The sequence below is a fragment of the Hypanus sabinus genome, chromosome 6 (assembly GCF_030144855.1).
Source record: "Hypanus sabinus isolate sHypSab1 chromosome 6, sHypSab1.hap1, whole genome shotgun sequence".
In the NCBI taxonomy this organism is placed as follows: domain Eukaryota; kingdom Metazoa; phylum Chordata; class Chondrichthyes; order Myliobatiformes; family Dasyatidae; genus Hypanus; species Hypanus sabinus.
In genome coordinates, this window is record NC_082711.1 from 139,685,297 (window position 1) to 139,703,779 (window position 18,483).

At 45.4% G+C, this 18,483-nt stretch overlaps 2 protein-coding genes across 5 annotated transcripts in view; one reads left to right on the forward strand and one right to left on the reverse strand.

Annotated features, from left to right (window-relative positions):
- The window catches only part of LOC132395902 (complement factor B-like), an 81,410-nt gene that overhangs the window by 61,174 nt on the left and 1,753 nt on the right, over nucleotides 1-18,483 (forward strand). For 2 of the 3 annotated variants that reach the window (XM_059973071.1, XM_059973072.1), the window contains exons 15-17: nucleotides 2,177-2,304; nucleotides 7,490-7,571; nucleotides 17,719-17,768. In XM_059973071.1, the coding sequence (XP_059829054.1) occupies nucleotides 2,177-2,304; nucleotides 7,490-7,571; nucleotides 17,719-17,768 (260 nt within the window). The remainder of the gene's footprint in view (nucleotides 1-2,176; nucleotides 2,305-7,489; nucleotides 7,572-17,718; nucleotides 17,769-18,483) is intronic. The other variant, XM_059973073.1, reaches the window with a different exon arrangement.
- Nucleotides 12,839-18,483, reverse strand: part of lig3 (ligase III, DNA, ATP-dependent) — a 112,572-nt gene continuing 106,927 nt past the window's right edge. Inside the window, exons 21-22 of one of the 2 annotated variants that reach the window (XM_059973069.1) lie at nucleotides 18,267-18,376; nucleotides 12,839-12,973 (exon numbers count right to left, since the gene is read on the reverse strand). In XM_059973069.1, coding sequence (XP_059829052.1) covers nucleotides 18,287-18,376 — 90 coding nt within the window. In that variant the 3' untranslated portion in view covers nucleotides 12,839-12,973; nucleotides 18,267-18,286. Of the gene's footprint in view, nucleotides 12,974-17,640; nucleotides 17,788-18,266; nucleotides 18,377-18,483 lie in introns of those variants that run through there. The other variant, XM_059973070.1, reaches the window with a different exon arrangement.

The following is an 18,483-nucleotide window of genomic DNA, read 5'->3' on the forward strand; positions in this document are numbered from 1 at the left end:
AGTGTGTGCCTTCAGGCTTCTGTACCTCCTTCCTGATGAGTGCATGTCCTGGGTGATGGGGGTCCTAAATAATGGATGTTGCCTTCTTAAGGCACCGCTCCTTGAAGATGTCTTGAAGCTATGGAGGCTGGTGCCCATGATAGATCTGACTAATTTGAACTTCCTGTAGCATCTTTTTGGTCCTTTGCAGTAGCACCCCTCCCCCCCCCCCCCACTGTCCCCACCCTATACCAGATGGTGAAGCAGCCTATCAGGTTGCTCTTCATCGCACTTCTATAGAAGTTTTCGAATGTTTTAGTTGACAAACTAAATCTTATCATACTCCTAATGGCATATAGCTGCTGTCTTACCGTCTTAATAGCTGCATTGATATGTTGGTTAGATCCTCAGATATCGACACCCAGGAACTTGAACTCTCTCCTCTTTATGATCTTCCACCTTATTGTCTTCCTGCACTGCACTTTCTTTGTAGCTGTTACATTTTATTCTGCATTGTTATTATTTTACCCTGTTCTGATTCAGTCCAATGTGGAATGATCTGATCTGTACAAGCAGGATGCAAGATAAGTTTTTCATTGTATCTCAGTATATATGACAATGACAAACCAAGTCCCTTAGCAAACAACCTAGTATTGTCTGAGACTGTGGTAGGAGAGCGTATATGGAATCAGATATATGGACACAGAGATTGTGGCAAAGTCCAGAAGATGACTCGACTTTACGTTTATTAATTGGAAGGGCTCGTGGGGAACCACAAACTGATGGTTGTACAAGATGTTGAAGGGAATATGCATTGCCCAACCATTCTTACTTGGAGGCACCTCAAGTCTGGGTTTTACTGAGTGATGGATGACACCACATCTGTCCCTGGACCTTGTTGCCAGACCCTGTGCAGATTCCTGCTGTTGGACAGAGTCATACAGCCATGTGCCCCCTCCAAAGCCGAGCCACCACATTGACGCTCCACCCAACTGAACGCAGACTGTGAGGGAGTCCGTGTCTTTGACCTTCTCCATGGGGACCAGTTGAACTTTGGTAGGGTGTCACAGTAAGGCCCAGCCCAACCCTTGTCAGTGGTGCAATCTCTTGTCACCCTCCCTGACTCCATGAGCAAGGAACTTCATTGCATTCTTTTATTTATGACAATAAAGTCATAGAGCACCACAGCACAGAGACAGGCTCTTCAAACCAGCCAGTCCATGCCGACCTCACCTTCTGTCTAGTCCCATCTTCCTGCATCCAAACCATATCCAGATAACAAACTAATTGGAATCTGAATCTCACTATTCATTCAGTTTCAGCCAGTCCATTCACAAATGTGGCATCTTATTTGCCTCCAAGATAAACTCTAAGTTGATGGCCATTAGCAGCATACCCACATCTGCTGCTGTTTCCTGTGCCTCTCCCAACTACATCACACCCCTTTACCACCTCTTCCTGTCCTGAAGTTACCAGCTGATTTCCCATCCCAAATCATGTATTCTTTCCTCCATTAAATCCTGCTCCTATCTCCTCTATGAGCATAACTTGGCTTCCAGATAACCACTTTAGGATTTCCTTCTCTATATACGTCACATCACTGGAGAGGGTTCAAAGGAGGTGAAGGGCATTTGATGGCTCTGGGCCTGTATTCACTGGAATTCAGAAGAATGAGGGGTGACCTCACTGAAACCTATCAAATGTTGAAAATCCTCGATAGAGTGGATGTGGAGAGGATGTTTCTTATGGTGGGAGAGTCTAGGACCAGAGGATACCGTCTCAGAATAGAGGGGCATTCTTTTAGAACAGAGATGAAGAGAAATTTCTTTAGCCCGAGACTGGCGAATCTGTGGAATTTGTTGCCACAGACGGCAGTAGAGGCCAAGTCTTTATGTATGTTCAAGGCAGAGTTTGATAGATTCTTGATTGTTCAGGGCTTGAAGTAATATGTGGAGAAGGCAGGAGACTGGGGCTGAGAGGAAGATTGGATCAGCCATGATGAAATGGCAGAGCAGAGTCAATAGGCCACATGACCTAATTCTGCTTCTATGTCTTATGGTCTTAACTATTTTAAGAGGAAGGCTGTTGTTTAACTAACTAAGCCCAGTGCCTGCATTTATGCTCCTGATCACTCCAATTGTGCTGCAAAATGAGTTGAAAGAGTGGAGATGAATATTGCTTTAATTTTACGTCCCAGATGTTGTGTTGACAACTGACAATGGAAGAACCACAAAGATACCAGGTTACGTGACAGGCTGGGGATACTATAGGAGAAGGTCAACTTTATCAAGTTATGATCTGCAGCATGCCCAAGTGTACATTCAGGTAAATTGATAAATCATCTTTTTTCTACTTCTTTCCAATTCTAGTTTTTGGAATAGTTATTGGGAGAGCACGGTCATATTACTGAGCCTGTGCATAATGGAAAATCGGTTGAATCCAGCTTATTTCTGCAGGAGCTGATGACTTAATCCCCCACTTGTTCAGTTCCTCACAAACTGGAGGTGGAACAAGTGGTGAAAGCTACCATACCAGCACCACCCCCCTATCCCTGCCTATGGAGGGAATGACAAATATACAGCAATATTGTGACTAATTAATAAATGCAGTGGGTCTGGGCAAGATGATGGGGTGAAAAGCATGCACAGGGAAAGCTTAAATGGAAAAAAATTACAATATTAAAATGCATCTCTCTCAGAAGATTTGTAATTTTAGACAAAGCTAAAAATAATTACTATGTGTGTTGGTGAGTATATACAATGCTACTCTGGCCATTATTTTAAAAAAGGGGGTCCAATTACTCTTTAGAAGGATTAACAGACCTATTAAAGCAGCTGGTCGAGGAACTAGTTAATTCGCCAATACATGCAAATTTCTGGAAATACTCAGCAGGTCAGGCAGCATCTGTGAGAAAAGAAACATGTAATGATTCAAGTCCAACACCTTTCATCACAACTGGAAAAGACATAAAATTTTAAGTAGAAGTTTGGGGAGGAATGGGTTTGAACAAAGGGAATATCTCGGACAGCGCGAGGTCAGTTGACTTAATCTAACAGTGAGGCAGCAGTTAAAATCTATTTCAATTTGTTTGTCTGTGTGATGTGCATAGTAAGCCTGTGGGAAATGCCCAGAAGGCCACAGTATAAATAACAAAAGAAAAACAAAGCCATATAATGGCCAGTTCTGATGCAGAAGTCGGATAATTCAGTACTGAGCCCAGCAGGTTGCACCTGAACCATTCTTCCTGAACAATGGCATTTCTTCTGCCATGGTGGACTGATCCCTTAACTGTATCTCGCCCCCTTACCTCACCTCTTCTCCTCCTGGATAGAAGAAGAAAAAGGTGCTTCAAACCTCAAAGTACATTTATTATCTAAGTACGTATAAATTATACAGCCTTGACATTCATCTCCCTACAGGCAGAAACCAGAAAGAACCCATCTTAAAAAGTTTAATGAGCAGCCAATGCAGAGAGAGAGAGAGAGGGAGAAAAGAATGCAAATCATGCAAACAATAAGAACAAGCCACAGCATTCAGAATGAAAGTGAGCCCATAGATATGAAGGCCGGAGCAGGCCCACAGCCTTGGCCTCAGTTCGTCACACAGCCGGGCTTTGGTCCTCACCTGCACTCCACCAGATTCCACAGTTAATGAATCGCCATTTGCAATCCCTGCCGGCTCCACCACCAGACTCTAATCCCCTCCCTGTCCCTTTTGGCATTTTAAAAGGAATGCTCCCTTAATGAATCCCTGGTCAGCTCTTCCATCTCCACCCACCGCAGTGCCACAGGATGTGAAATCCCTATACATTAACCTCTTCCCTTCCCTACATCCAAGGACCGAAACATTCTTTCCGAGTGAAGCGGTGATTCACCTGCATTTCTTCCAATCTTATGTACTGTGTTTGCTGTTTGTATTGTGGGTTCACCTACACTGGAGGTATCTATATCATGTCTGTTACACCACTGGTGTTTAGGGCAACAATGAAGGTCCTTCTTTTCTGTCTGTCCATGGCCACTCAGATGTAGAAGGATTCTTTGTTACTGTTTCCATAACAATTCTGTTTTACCAGTCGAGGTTTGTTAGCCCTGAGCTGAACCACCAAACCTGGAGGACCAGTAGACCACTCTTAGAAACATAGAAAACCTACAGCACAATACAGGCCCTTAGAACTAGCTAGGCTTTACCCATAGCCCTCTATTATTCAAAGCTCCATGTAGCCATCCAGGAGCCTCTTAAAAGACCCTATCGTTTCCGCCTCCACCACTGCCGCTGGCAGCCCATTCCACACACTCACCAGTCTCTGCGTAAAAAGCTTACTCCTGACATCTCCTCTGTACCTACTTCCAAGCACCTTAAACCTGTGTCCTCTCATACTAATCATTTCAGCCCTGGGAAAAAGCCTCCGACTATCCACATGAATAATGCCTCCCATTATCTTGTATACCTCTATCAGGTCACCTCTCATCCTCCGTCACTCCAAGGAGAAAAGGCTGAGTTCACTCAACCTATTCTCATAAGGCATGCTCCCCAATCCAGGCAACATCCTTGTAAATCTCCTCTGCACCCTTTCTATGGTTTCCACATCCTTCCTGTAGTGAGGTGACCAGAACTGAGCACAGTACTCCAAGTGGGGTCTGACCAGGGTCCTATATAGCTGCAACATTACCTCTCAGCTCTGAAACTCAATCCCACGATTGATGAAGGCCAATGCACCGAGTGCCTCCTTAACCACAGAGTCAACCTGCCTAGCAGCTTTGAGTGTCCTATGGATCCAAGATCCTTCTGATCCTCCACACTGCCAAGAGTCTTACCATTAATGCTAAATTCTGCCATCATATTTGACCTACCAAAATGAACCACTTCACACTTATCTGGGTTGAACTCCATCTGCCACTTCTCAGCCCAGTTTTGCATCCTATCAATGTCCCGTTGTAACATTTAACCGCCCTCCACACTATCCACAATACCCCCAACCTCTGCATCATCAGCAAATTTACTAACTCATCCCTCCACTTCCTCATACAAGTCATTTATAAAAATCACAAAGAGTAGGGGTCCCAGAACAGATCCCTGAGGCAATCCACTGGTCACTGGCCTCCACGCAGATTATTACCCGTCTACAACCGCACCTTGCCTTCTGTGGGCAAGCCAGTTCTGGATTCACAAGGCAATGTCCCCTTGGATCCCATGCCTCCTTACTTTCTCAATAAGCCTTGCATGGGGTACCTTATCAAATGTCTTGCTAAAATCCATATACACTACATCTACAGCTCTACCTTCATCAATTTGTTTAGTAACATCCTCAAAAAACGACCTGCCTTTGACAAAGCCATGCTGACTATTTCTGATCATATTATGCCGCTCCAAATGCTCATAAATCCTGCCTGTCAGGATCTTGTCCATCAAATTACCAACCACTGAAGTAAGACTCACAGGCCTATAATTTCCTGGGCTATCCCTACTCCCTTTCTTGAATAAGGGAACAACATCCACAACCCTCCAATCCTCTGGAACCTCTCTCGTCCTCATTGATGATGCAAAGATCATTGCCAGAGGTTCAACAATTCCCTCGCTTTCCACAGTAGCCTGGGGTACATCCTGTCCAGCCCCGGTGACCTAACCAACTTAATGCTTTCCAAAATCTCCAGCACATCCTCTTAGTTTGGCCTCTGTCCTTTGATCTGTACAAGAACCAAAGCACAAAGCCCTGACTCCAGCCAACATAGGTCTCTGGGTCATTGAGGCACACAAGCCTTCAAACCCTAGGTTATGGTCCTCTTGGAGGTCTTCACTGGAAAAAGCCAATATAAACTGAGTGATCGCTTTGCAATCTGCAGGAATGACCCTGAGCTTCCTGTGCATTTCACTGTAATTCACCACCCCACTCCCACTCTGACCTCCCTGTCTGTGATCTCCTGCACTGACGGATGGAAATCCAATTCAAACTTGAGGAGCAACATCTGATATTCTGCCTCTTCAAATCTGAGGACTCAACATTGAATTCTCCAATCTTTTTTAACTTATCTTTTTCCCATCTACATCAGAACTGGCTATCCACTCAAAATTCTGAAGGAACTCAGCAGGCCAGGCAGTAGCTATGGAAAGGAGTGAATGGCCAATGTTTCAGGTCAAGACCCTTCATCAACCTGAAACGTTGACTGTTTACTCTTTTCCATTGATGCCGCCTGGCCTGCTGAGATCCTCCAGCATTTTAGATGTGTTGTTTTGGATTTCCAGCATCTGTAGATTTGCTCGTGTTTGTTAGAACTGGCCATTTTTGCCTAACATCGTTTGGCTTAGGTATTCTCTTTTCTTTGTATATGCTAGACTGATGGGCATGTCCACATCCTTACCATTAGCAACACATTACACAATCTTAAAGTGATATTCACTTCAACTTACCTCTGGATCCACCCTATTGGAGATATTCCTTTGTACCACCCACCCTCTCTGCCACCTAAAACTAATCATTTTACTCTTTTTGTCAGTTCTAATGAAAGAGATCCAGACCTGAAGCAGTAACTCTCACAGGTGCTGCCTGACCTACTGAGTACGTCCAGTATTTTGCTTGCTTATTATTTTAAATTGTCACCATCTGTTGTGCTTCAATGTTCACTCTTTGAGTTGTTCTTCCATGGACAATTCCAGCACAACTTCAACATGGACACAGCTTAGATGTTGCTCGCAGGTATGGTTAGTGACAGAAAATCAATTTTGAAAGTTGCGGGTCTTGCAGTGGACTTTGCTACATTCCTTCGGTGTCAGAATCAGGTCTGATGTGGAGCCCTTGTGGGAACTGACAGAGTATTGGAAATGTATCAATAATTAATAGCCAGTTGATTGATCCAGAATTTCACACCACCAAGTGAACTGAATGAAGGGGTTCAAAGAAATTGTCAAACTGATTTCTGATAACTTCTGTGGCGAGAGGCCTAGGCGAGGATGGAAAGTGCTAGAGTATCTGAGACTAGAAGCAAAACTTTATTTTAATACTGAGACGAGAATAGGGTTCTTGACTAGATGCTAGACAAGAACCTGACAGGACTAGACGAGAATCCAAACGAGACAGAAACCCTAAACTCATTTGGAGACTTGACCCAAAGTTGAGCTGACAATTGGGCCCTGAAACTGAGCTCAGGTGTTCTTTAAATATCCAAGTCCTGGTGCCAAACATGGCCACCAATTTGCAGAGCAGACCAGAATCTTTAAAAGAACCATGCCAGCTATCCATCCTTTGGAGAATTGGAGCTTTTAATCCCCAGAGGCTGACACAGTCGGGCAGGTACTGTACCAACTTAATCATACAGAAGCCAGCACCGGAAGGTAACTCAACCATCACGTGGTCGTTATTATTATTACCACATTGTCAATGTAAAGTCGCCTCAGCAGCTCTCTGATCTGTTGTTTTTGCTCCTGTCACTGCCTTCTTGTTCTCAGAGTAACCACATATCTAACTAATAGCTCTGGCCTGTTCCCGTCGTATGCTGAGTGCTCTGCTCTCTTGTAGGATCGATTGACATGTACTTCCCCGTATCCGCTGACAGAAAACATGTTCTGTGCAAAAGGGACAGAAGCAGATAGTTGCAAAGGTAAGCCTTTCTTCCTCCCCGATTCCACCAGCTTTTCCGAAAGGATTCACACAGTTCACACTTCACACAGTTAGTGAGATTATCAGTCACTTAGTTGTGAAGAAGCAGCCTGTTTTTGACTGCACAGTGGCGAGGCCAGTACAGACGCCACCTCACAGGTCCACAACCCAGCTTTAACACTGGACTCCTGGTGCTGCCTGTGTGGGTTTGCCCATTCTCTCTCTGACTGCGATGCTTTTCTCTACATCGCAAAGCCGTGAGGCTTTGTAGGTTAATTAGCCTATAATGTTGCCATCAATGTGCGGGTTAGTTGTAGAGTTGGTGGGAGGTGGGTGCAGAGTATTGATACGAATGTTGGAGGAGTAGAATTGTACCAGTGTCAGATTATTGTAAGATAATCAGAATGGACATAATGGATTAAAGAACTGCTTGTGTGATGTGACTCTCAATCAAATCCCTGCAACAGGCAAAGTTTGGTGTTCCTTTCAACCACCTCCTTTCCACACCAACCACAGTCCTGCGCTGGAGAGTTAACAGGCAACATCAGCCCAATGTCAAAGCTGTGTCTCAAATGGAACTTTCAACATCCTCTGCACATAGATGCAGGGTGAAAACCCCACAGAGATTGATCAGTAAAGCACACAGGGATTGATCTGTAAAGCACATGGGGATTGATCAGTAAAGCGCACAGGGATTGATCAGTAAAGCACACGGGGATTGATCAGTAAAGCACACAGGGATTGATCTGTAAAGCACGCAGGGATTGATCTGTAAAGCACACGGGGATTGATCAGTAAAGCGCACGGGGATTGATCAGTAAAGCGCACGGGGATTGATCAGTAAAACGCACGGGGATTGATCAGTAAAGCGCACGGGGATTGATCAGTAAAGCACATGGGGATTGATCAGTAAAGCACACGGGGATTGATCAGTAAAGTGCACGGGAATTGATCAGTAACACACATGGGGATTGATCAGTAAAGCGCACGGGGATTGATCAGTAAAGCACACGGGAATTGATCAGTAACACACATGGGGATTGATCAGTAAAGCACACGGGGATTGATCAGTAAAGCGCACGGGGATTGATCAGTAAAGCGCACGGGGATTGATCAGTAAAGCGCACGGGGATTGATCAGTAAAGCGCACGGGGATTGATCAGTAAAGCACATGGGGATTGATCTGTAAAGCACACGGGGATTGATCAGTAAAGTGCACGGGAATTGATCAGTAACACACATGGGGATTGATCAGTAAAGCACACGGGGATTGATCAGTAAAGTGCACGGGAATTGATCAGTAACACACATGGGGATTGATCAGTAAAGCACATGGAGATATTCCATCTGATTTCAAGGTGGGAAGAAACCTTCCTTTTGCTTGGTGGCCCCAGTGCGAAAGAACTGAAGTCACAGCGCATGCAACAACACCTCTTTGCCTCTATGTTACCAAAAGGCAAAGCCGTCCGGGTACAAGGATGTGTGTGGGTGTGTCTCTGGATGAGTGTGAATGCGTGTGTGCACATGCATATGGTGTGAGGTGGCATGTACTGGTGTTTGTGCATATTGGTCCCTAGCCAGCAGGATTTGCCTCGTATCCATCTATCAGCCGAGCTCCAGTAGAACTCAGAGGTTCACTTGTATGTCAGAGAATGTATACAGTATGCAGCCTGGAATTCTTACTCTTCACAGGCATCCAGAAAACAAGAAACCCCAGAGAATGAATGATAGAAACATCAAAGCCTTTACCCCCCAACGTGTACCAGCAGATCCACTGCCCCGCCCCCACACTCCCCCCAAGCAATAGCAAAAGCCCCTCCCCCAGGAGACCTTGATCTACAGTCTGTAACCCAGCACTTTGGTATCTCAGGCACTTGGTGGGCAGTTTCTGGTATACATTGCACGGGTGTAGGTGTCTTCTGAGTATAGGCGCAGTGATGGGGAAGTGAAGGCACAGCACATTCCAACCAAAGGCGTGCTCTTCTAAGAGGAAGATGATAGAAAACAGTACTGCAGTGGGGCAGAGAGATTCTGGCATGGATCCCCTGTGCAGCCTGTGAATTTTGGGGAAGAAGACATCCTTGGACATGCATCCCTTCCACGATACTCAACTGGCATCAATTTAAAAAGCCCGTACCATCACGGATTGAACAAAAACGAGTGTTATGTTATACTTAGAAGGCCATTTGGTCCATCAGCTTCATGCCAGCTCTCATCAGGAATCCCATTTTTCCCATATTAAGAATTGACCATTTTGATGAAGAGTTTCAGATCTGAAGCCTTAACTCTGTTTCTATCTCCACAGATGCTACATGGCCAATCAAGTATTTCTAGTGCTTCCTGTTAATATTTCAGTTTTCCGGCATCTGCAGTCTTCTTAATTCACATCACCCTCAAACCCCTTTCCTTATTTCCCTGTAATTTGGCAACTTATTCAAACTCACATATGTCCATCCACTCCCTTAAATAAGATTGGAGAGTTCAGTATTGATTCCTCAGAGACTGCAGTGTGCAGAGGCAAAATATCAGATTCTGTTCCTCAAGTTTCCACTGGACTTCAATCCATCAGTGCGGGAGGTCACAGACAGGGAGGTCAGAGTGGGAGTGGGGTGGTGAATTACAGTGAAATGCACAGGAAGCTCAGGGTCATTCCTGCAGATTGCAAAGTGATCGCCCAGTTTGCATTTGCTTTGTCCAATGTAGAAGAAGCCACAATACAAACAGCATTAGATTGGAAGCGATGTAAGCAAATCACCACTTCAGTCAGAAAGAATGTTTCGGTGCTTGGACGGTGGGAAGGGGAGAGGTTGATATATGAGTATTTCATATCCTGTGGCACAGTTCTTACTCTCAATCTAAAACGGGATAATTTATAATAGTTCAGCTACCAGCATGTCTTTGAGATGTGGGAGGAAATTAAAGCTCTTAGATACCCACACAGTTACAAATAGAGTGTTCAAACTCCTTATGGCCAGCACTTCAGGTACAAAAATCTGAATCCCTTCCTTCTACACCAACTCCTCAGCCAGGTGTTAAACTTTATGATCTTACACTTCTGGCCTCATTACCTGAGATCACAACCCTGGAGGTCCTGCCCTTTAACTTAGCACCGAACTCCCTGAACTCGCTTTGCAGAACCTCGTCACTCATCTTACCCATGTCATTAGTACCTATGTGCACCATGACCTCTGCCTGCTCACCCTCACTTAAGAATGATGAGGACTTGAACCGATATGTCCAGGACCCTGGCACCCAGGAGGCAACATACCATCTGGGAGTCTAGTTCTCGGGCACAGAACCTCCTTTCTGTTCCCTTGACTAACAAAACCTCTATCACCACAGCTTGCCTCTTCCCCCCACCCCACCACCACCTTTGCTCAGCGTCACAGAGCCAGGCTCAGTGCCAGAGACCTGAGTGGGATTTGGTGTGGGTGGGAGAAGGAGGGACAAATGACAAAGAGAATGAATCAATATAGTAAACACAAAGTACACTGTAGATGCTGGGGTCAAAGCAACACGCACAACACGCTGGAGGAACTCAGCAGGTCGGGTAGCATTCGTGGAAACGAGCAGTCAACGTTTCGGGCCGAGACCCTTCATCACGTCACATCTTGAAGAAAGGCCTTGGCCTGAAACATTGGCTGCACGTTTCCACGGATGCTGCCCGACCTGCTGAGTTCCTCCAGCTTGTTGTACATGAATCAATATAGGTTTGCTTTGTACGTTATTCTGCAGTGTATGTACATAAAACCACATTGCCCCACATCTTAGGAATAATCTTTATATAATATTTGATGGACGACTATCTCTAGAAAGTGCTACTGGCTCTCAGCAAAGGTTGTGAAATGTCATCGATATTATTTGGGTATTGAATAGTTAAAACACTGAGGTTATGAGTGATTTGACGGATGTCGTTGGATTACTGGCCAGCTGTTGTAGAAGAGAAAGAGGAAGGAAGCAAGAGACCATAAAAAAGGAAGGAAATGGGCTGGAGACCAAAAAGAGGAAGGAAATTGATCTGGAAGCAACACAAGGAGGGAATAATGGGGTGAAGACTTAAGATTTTTGGTTCTTCTTTGTATACCCTGTCAGAAACACACTGAGTCTCAGCAATTTGCAGAACGGTAAACTTTATTTTTCGAGTCTGCAGAGTCGGACCCAACCAGCTCCTGCTAGATTGAGTGCCGAATTACACTTTGCACAGTTTTTTATACCCTACTTGTTTACGACTTTGTGAGTTGCACCCATGTGAGGTGCAGACATTCTTCCTTAATCTCATTACAAAATTACAAATGTGATTACCCTTTGGCCCACTTATCAGCCTCAGCGCATTAACACCGTTATTGTTCAACTGTTAAGCATGTCTTCCCGTTACCCGTATCGCTTCTTTAATCAGCAAGCTATTGTTTCATCCTGATTTTGCAAATTGGTTTATACGTTGCCCTGCAAGTTGCTTTGCATGTTCTTTCTGTGTCAGCACATTCTAAATGGACTCCTTAAGTACCGTCTTTAATTTAATCATTTCTCTCAATCCACCCTTTTTCTTTTTAGAATGTGCTATCAGTTGGGCTTTTGCCACGGGTTTACATAGGCTTCTTCCTCTAGCTCTATTTCCCTTTGTAGGAGTACCTGAACAGGATCAGCTGGGGCCCCTGGTTGCATGACTTGTCTTGCCACCCGAGCTACTAGCTCCCGCAAGCAGGGGATCAGACATGGTAGCAGAAGGAGGACCATCAATCCCCCTCCTATAACCCCTAAAGCGGTTCGCCACCAGCCTCCTTTCAACCATCCGTCCAGCCAGTCCCAATACCCCAGCGGCTTCCAGGTCTGTACCGGCACGTGGGCCAGTTTCCTTATTATATCTGATATTTTTTTTGAACCACCTTTCCGTTGTCATCTATCTTTAAGCAGCAGTTGGTTAGATTAAACTTTCCACATACTCCTCCTTTTTGTTGTAGTCATAACATTTCTCGTTTACATGCGAGTGTGATACAAAGGACCCTGGAAAAAAAAACCGTCATGCCCACCCATACCATCGTCCTGCACTTATCACATCCCCCTTCAGCGCTTCTCAACAATAGCAGTATATACATTACAGTCCCAAAGTTCATTCTGTCCGTCTTTTGAGCTTTAGCACCATCGGGTCTTCTCCCTGGACGCAAGTCCATTCTGCACCTTCTTCGGGCTTTACGGGTCCCTTGATTCTCGCGGCGTGGGTCCACCCTTTTTCTTTTGTCCTTACTGCGGCTTCGGTGGTCAGTAGCACCTGGAATGGGCCTTCCCACTGCGGCTGTAACTTCTCTGGCTTCCAAGTCTTAATCAGGACCCAGTCACCGGGCTGAGTTCGGTGGAGTGCGAAGTCCAGAGGTGGGGTTTGTGCGAGTAACCCCTTCCTGCGCAATTCTGCAAAAGAACGAGACAGTGCCTGTAAATAGTCCCTTACAAAGACATCTCCCCCTTGCAGGGAAGGATAGCCCTCCACCTTGTTCCAATATGGAAGGCCAAACAACATTTCATAAGGGGATACTCCTATATCTTTTCGAGGAGCCGTGCGGATTCTTAGTAGGGCCAGGGGTAGACACTTGGTCCAGGGTAGCTTGGTTTCCATCATTAGTTTTGTCAATTGCATCTTCAAAGTACTGTTGATCCTCTCAACTCTTCCTGAGCTCTGAGGGTGCCAGGGGGTGTGCAGCTTCCACTGGATTCCTAAGGCGTCACAGATTAGCTGGTGTGTTTTTGAGGCAAAGTGTGTTCCCCTATCTGAATCAATAGACCCCATTATTCCATATCTTGGGACTATATTTTCTAATAGGATCCGTGCCACTGTAGGGGCGTCTGCTTTAGTGGTTGGGAATGCTTCCACCCACCGAGTGAAGTGATCCACAATTACTAACAGGTACTTCCATCTCTGAACTTGTGGTAGTTCCGTAAAGTCTATTTGGATCCGATGGAACGGTCGGACGGCTAGTGTTTGTCCCCCCTTATGGGTGGCACGCATCATTTTCTTGTTTACCTTTTGGCAGGTGTAACAGCCCCACACCTCCTGTTGAGCTAGTGTGAATATCCCTTTACAAACATAGTCCCTTAGGATAGTGTCGCACATAGCTTGCACTCCCCAATGGCTTTGTTGGTGTAGTTGTTGCAGTATATGACGAGTTACTTCCTTATTCAGTACTTGCCGTCCGTCGGGGGTCTTCCACTCGCCTTCTGATGTTTGTCGGGCTCCCAGCTGGCTCATAGCGTCTATTTCTACTTGGGTGAAGACTGGTAGTTTGTTAAGCCCTTCCCTTATCGGTATCAGGGTTAGAAGTCGGACCGTTTTTTCCATTGCTGCCCGTTTGGCTTCTTCATCTGCGAGCCGGTTTCCTATTGCTTCCGGGGCTGTTCCTCGTTGATGTCCTGGAACGTGAACCACTGCAATTTCTTGAGGTAGTGTTAGAGCTTCCAGAGTCATGCTTATCATTTGTTCGTGAGCTAATTCCCTTCCCCTGGCTGTTATCAACCCCCGTTCTTTCCAAATCTTTCCGAAGGTGTGTACCACTCCATAGGCATACTTAGAATCGGTGTATATAGTGCCTATTTTGTTTCTTAACAGTTGCAGTCCCCTCTGCAAGGCATATAGTTCACAAGACTGGGCTGACCAATTACCCGGGAGCCGGCCGGACTCCACCGTCTCCCTAGTCCTCCCGTTTATAATAGCATATCCACTGTGTCGTACCCCATTGATGCATCTGGAGGAGCCGTCGATATATAGTTCCTCGCCTTCAATTAGGGGAACTTCTTGTAGATCTTCCCTGCTTTTTGTCTGAAGGTCTGTTACCTCCACGCAGTTATGCTCGGTTTCCTCCCCTGTTGATTCCCCGTATAAGAACTGTGCCGGGTTACAACTATTGTTCTTTTCAAAGCTTAAATCATCCCCGACCATCAGAATGGTTTCGTATTTCAGTATGCGAGAGTCCGTCAACCACCGCTGAGCTTTTTGGGCTAAGAGGGTGCTAACGGAGTGCGGGGTATACACCGTCATTCTTCCCCCAAAGGTTAATTTCCGTGCTTCTTCTACTAGTACGGCTGCTGCCGCTACGGCTTGTGTGCACGTCGGCCATCCCCGGGATACCGGGTCTAACATTTTTGATAAAAAGGCCACAGGTTGCCGCTTTCCTCCTTTTTCTTGGGTTAGTACTCCTAACGCAGTTCCTTCATTGTTTGTTGCATACAGCTGAAAGGGCTTTTCCAGTGCTGGCAGTGTTAATACCGGGGCCCGAATTAGTTGCCCTTTTATTTTCCTGAACTTCTGTTCTTCTTCTTCGGTCCAGCTGATTATTCCCCGGTCTTCCTTTGCCAATTTGTCATACATAAACTTCACCTGGGAGGTATAATTCTCTATCCAAATCCGGCAATAGCCCACTAAGCCCAGAAATTGTCTTATTTCCTTCTTTGTCCTGGGAAGCGGTATTTTAGTTATTCCCGCTATTCTTTCTGGGGTTATTTGGCGGTGCCCTTTACTGACTCTGTGTCCGAGATATGTTATTTCCTTCTCGACAAATTGTAGTTTCTTCTTGGACACCCGCAATCCTTTTTCTCCTAGGTAATTCAGGAGTCTTATAGTATCGTCTCGCACTACCTCCTCTGCTGGTCCCGATAGTAGTAGGTCATCGACATACTGTAATAGTTGGTTCTTTTCGGTACAATGGAATCCAGCCAATACTTGCTCCAGTACCTGTTCGAATAGGTTTGGGGACTCCGTGAACCCTTGGGGCAAGACGGTCCACCGGAGTTGCTTCTTCCGCCCAGTGAAGAGATTTTCCCATTCAAATGCGAACATATCTCGGCTACCTTCCTCCAACGGGCAACTCCAAAAGGCATCTTTTAGATCTATCACACTGAACCATTCATGTTCAGGAGGTATTTTGCTCATTAATGTATAGGTATTAAAGGGTGACATACATTCTTCCAGGAGTCCATCTGATACTAATGTCTCAATTACAGGTTGTAATCCCCTCCTCCCTTCCATGGCAATGGGATATTGCCGTCTTCTCTCTTCTGCTTGTTTGTCCCACTGTGGGTCGTTTACTGGAAATTTCTGGTCCCCCGGTAACTCATTCGGCTGTTCCCTTCCCCAAATTGATATTGCAGCTTGTCGTATCATTTGCCTCTCTTGTGCAGAAAATAGCGTTCCCATAATCGCATGCATTTCTTCCCAAGTGTAAACATTAGGTCCTAAGAATTGATCCAACTGTTCTGCCAGTCCCATTGGATCTTCTAATAAAGTTTTCATATCTTTCTTAAATCCTCGTACTTCGGTACTTGTCAGAGGGACGTTTACAAATCCTGTTCCTCCCCGTTCTCCTCCCATTGGAACCTCTCGAAGGGGACACAGCTGTACCTCTTCCTTTTTTAATTCGTCTTTCTTTTTCTTATCTGCTCCTGTCACACTCCTTGTTTCGATCCTTGCCTTTGCTTTTTCCCTAACATCCCTCTCTTCCCTCTCCGGGTCTATTTCTTCTGTTTTTTCACTTTCTTCACGTCCTCCCTTTGCTCCCGCAAGGGGCGCAGAAGGCTGGACATAGGGAGGGTGTAAATGATCGAGTGGGTCCCACTTCCGCTCCCCTTTAATGCCCAATTTAAAACTCCTTGTTGTTACTCCTGGCCAGGGAGCCCAACAAAAAGCATAAGCAATTTCTTCCGGTTTTACATTTGGTTTTGAATTAACGTAAATGTTTAAGGCTTGTCGTACCCAATCCTCCTCAGACCCAAGCCGCGGCCACCAGACCGCAGGTTTTTCTATCGGCTGTTTCGACCAAATTAAACAGTACTGTATCATTTTTTTCTTTTGTTTCCCTTTTAGTCTTCCACATCCCCAATTCTCAAACATTCTACCGAGGGGGCTATCAGGAGGAACCCCCGGGTATGGTCCCGGTCTTTCCGTTTCCTCTTTCTTTTTAGAGCCACCCCCTCCCATCTTATTCCGCTCTTACTTAATCCCGCACCCTTCTACTGCAACAGTAGGCACTTTACCCGGTGCGTCCCAAGGACTTTTATCAGGAGGACCCCCGGGTAGCGATCCCGGTCTTCTCCGTCCTTACTTATTCCCGCACCCTTCTACTGCAACAGTAGGCACTTACCCGGTGCGTCCTGGGGACTTCCAGTACCAGGTACTGTCCCCTTCTCCCTGTTTACCGCTCTGCGCTGTCCGGATATCACTCGCTCAAGCCGCGTCGGAGCGACGAGCAAGGAGTCAGGGACCGCCAAACTCGGCGGGGTGCACCGTCTCCGATGTCCTTCCTCGTGTCCACCGCGGCCGGAGTGTGGATCCCGGACGAGCCCCCACGTTGTCAGAAACACACTGAGTCTCAGCAATTTGCAGAACGGTAAACTTTATTTTTCGAGTCTGCAGAGTCGGACCCAACCAGCTCCTGCTAGATTGAGTGCCGAATTACACTTTGCACAGTTTTTTATACCCTACTTGTTTACGACTTTGTGAGTTGCACCCATGTGAGGTGCAGACATTCTTCCTTAATCTCATTACAAAATTACAAATGTGATTACCCTTTGGCCCACTTATCAGCCTCAGCGCATTAACACCGTTATTGTTCAACCGTTAAGCATGTCTTCCCATTACCCGTATCGCTTCTTTAATCAGCAAGCTATTGTTTCATCCTGATTTTGCAAATTGGTTTATACGTTGCCCTGCAAGTTGCTTTGCACGTTCTTTCTGTGTCAGCACATTCTAAATGGACTCCTTAAGTACCGTCTTTAATTTAATCATTTCTCTCATACCCCATCTCCAACCTCCCTCAGTCACTCATCTTTGTATTGCCTCAGGAATTCTGAGAATATCTCCATTGGGATATTGTGTTCTCTCATTGTTGGCAATAGAGTTGATGCTAATGAGGCGATGTTTCCAGCCCTTATCCTCAGAAAGTCTCCCACTATGAGTTTTGACCATAAAAGGTGAGCTTTTAGCCATGTTCAGCAAAGATGCAAGGACCAGGTAGAAGAGCCCTTTTCTTTTCCGAGGACCAAGGTAGGTGCTGGCCTCCTTCTGGGACCTGCTGGGGTGTAAACACCCCTCTAGCTTTGTGGAGAGATTTAATTAGAAGTAACCACTGCTTGGTGATGTCTGACTATTTCCCCAATGGCTTTGATAGGAGACTCAGGTGGACCGCTGGTCATGGAGATAAATCATCGGTGGATCCAGGTACTTGATCTCTCAGTTTCTGAAGCATGAAATATTCAGGAATGATTAGCAATACACTTCATTCACTAATTGCACCTGATTTAGTAATTCATTCAATTTATTTTTCAATTAAAATCTTTAATTCAGTCAATTAATGTAAATTCAAATTGTATTCTTCCTTTTGCCTTTTACAATGATTTAATTGAATTATTGGATGTATTTACCTGAAAAAAACATTGAATCAGGTGAGCTGACTGTACGTTGCTTTGATAAAATATTTGCCTAATTTTCTTTTCAATTCATTGTTAACACCCAGCATATCCAGTTGGGGACATTTCATAGTTAGTAGGAGAACATATCTATTCCTTTCTGGGAGTTTCTGTTAAAGAAATCTGTTCTCTCAACTTTGTTATTCCATAGCATTGAAGAATTATGCTCTCACAGATTTAGTTCACAGGATCATTTCAAGGTTGTGATTAATAGAATCAGCCTACTCTCTGAGGTAAAATGAAGACTCACCTTAAACTACATTCCATGTCTCATCTCCTGGCACTGGGACTCAGGACTGCTTTGTCTCCATACAAGGCAGGATATTGGTCTGCTCTCTTGAATATGGTGGCATTGGGAGGCTGAGGGAAAATGGGGAAGAAAAACCACCATAAATTTGGTGCTGAACAGAAAAGAACTCAGTTAAAAAGCCACTGCTACCCTTTGTGTTGGTTGCATTGCATGTCCT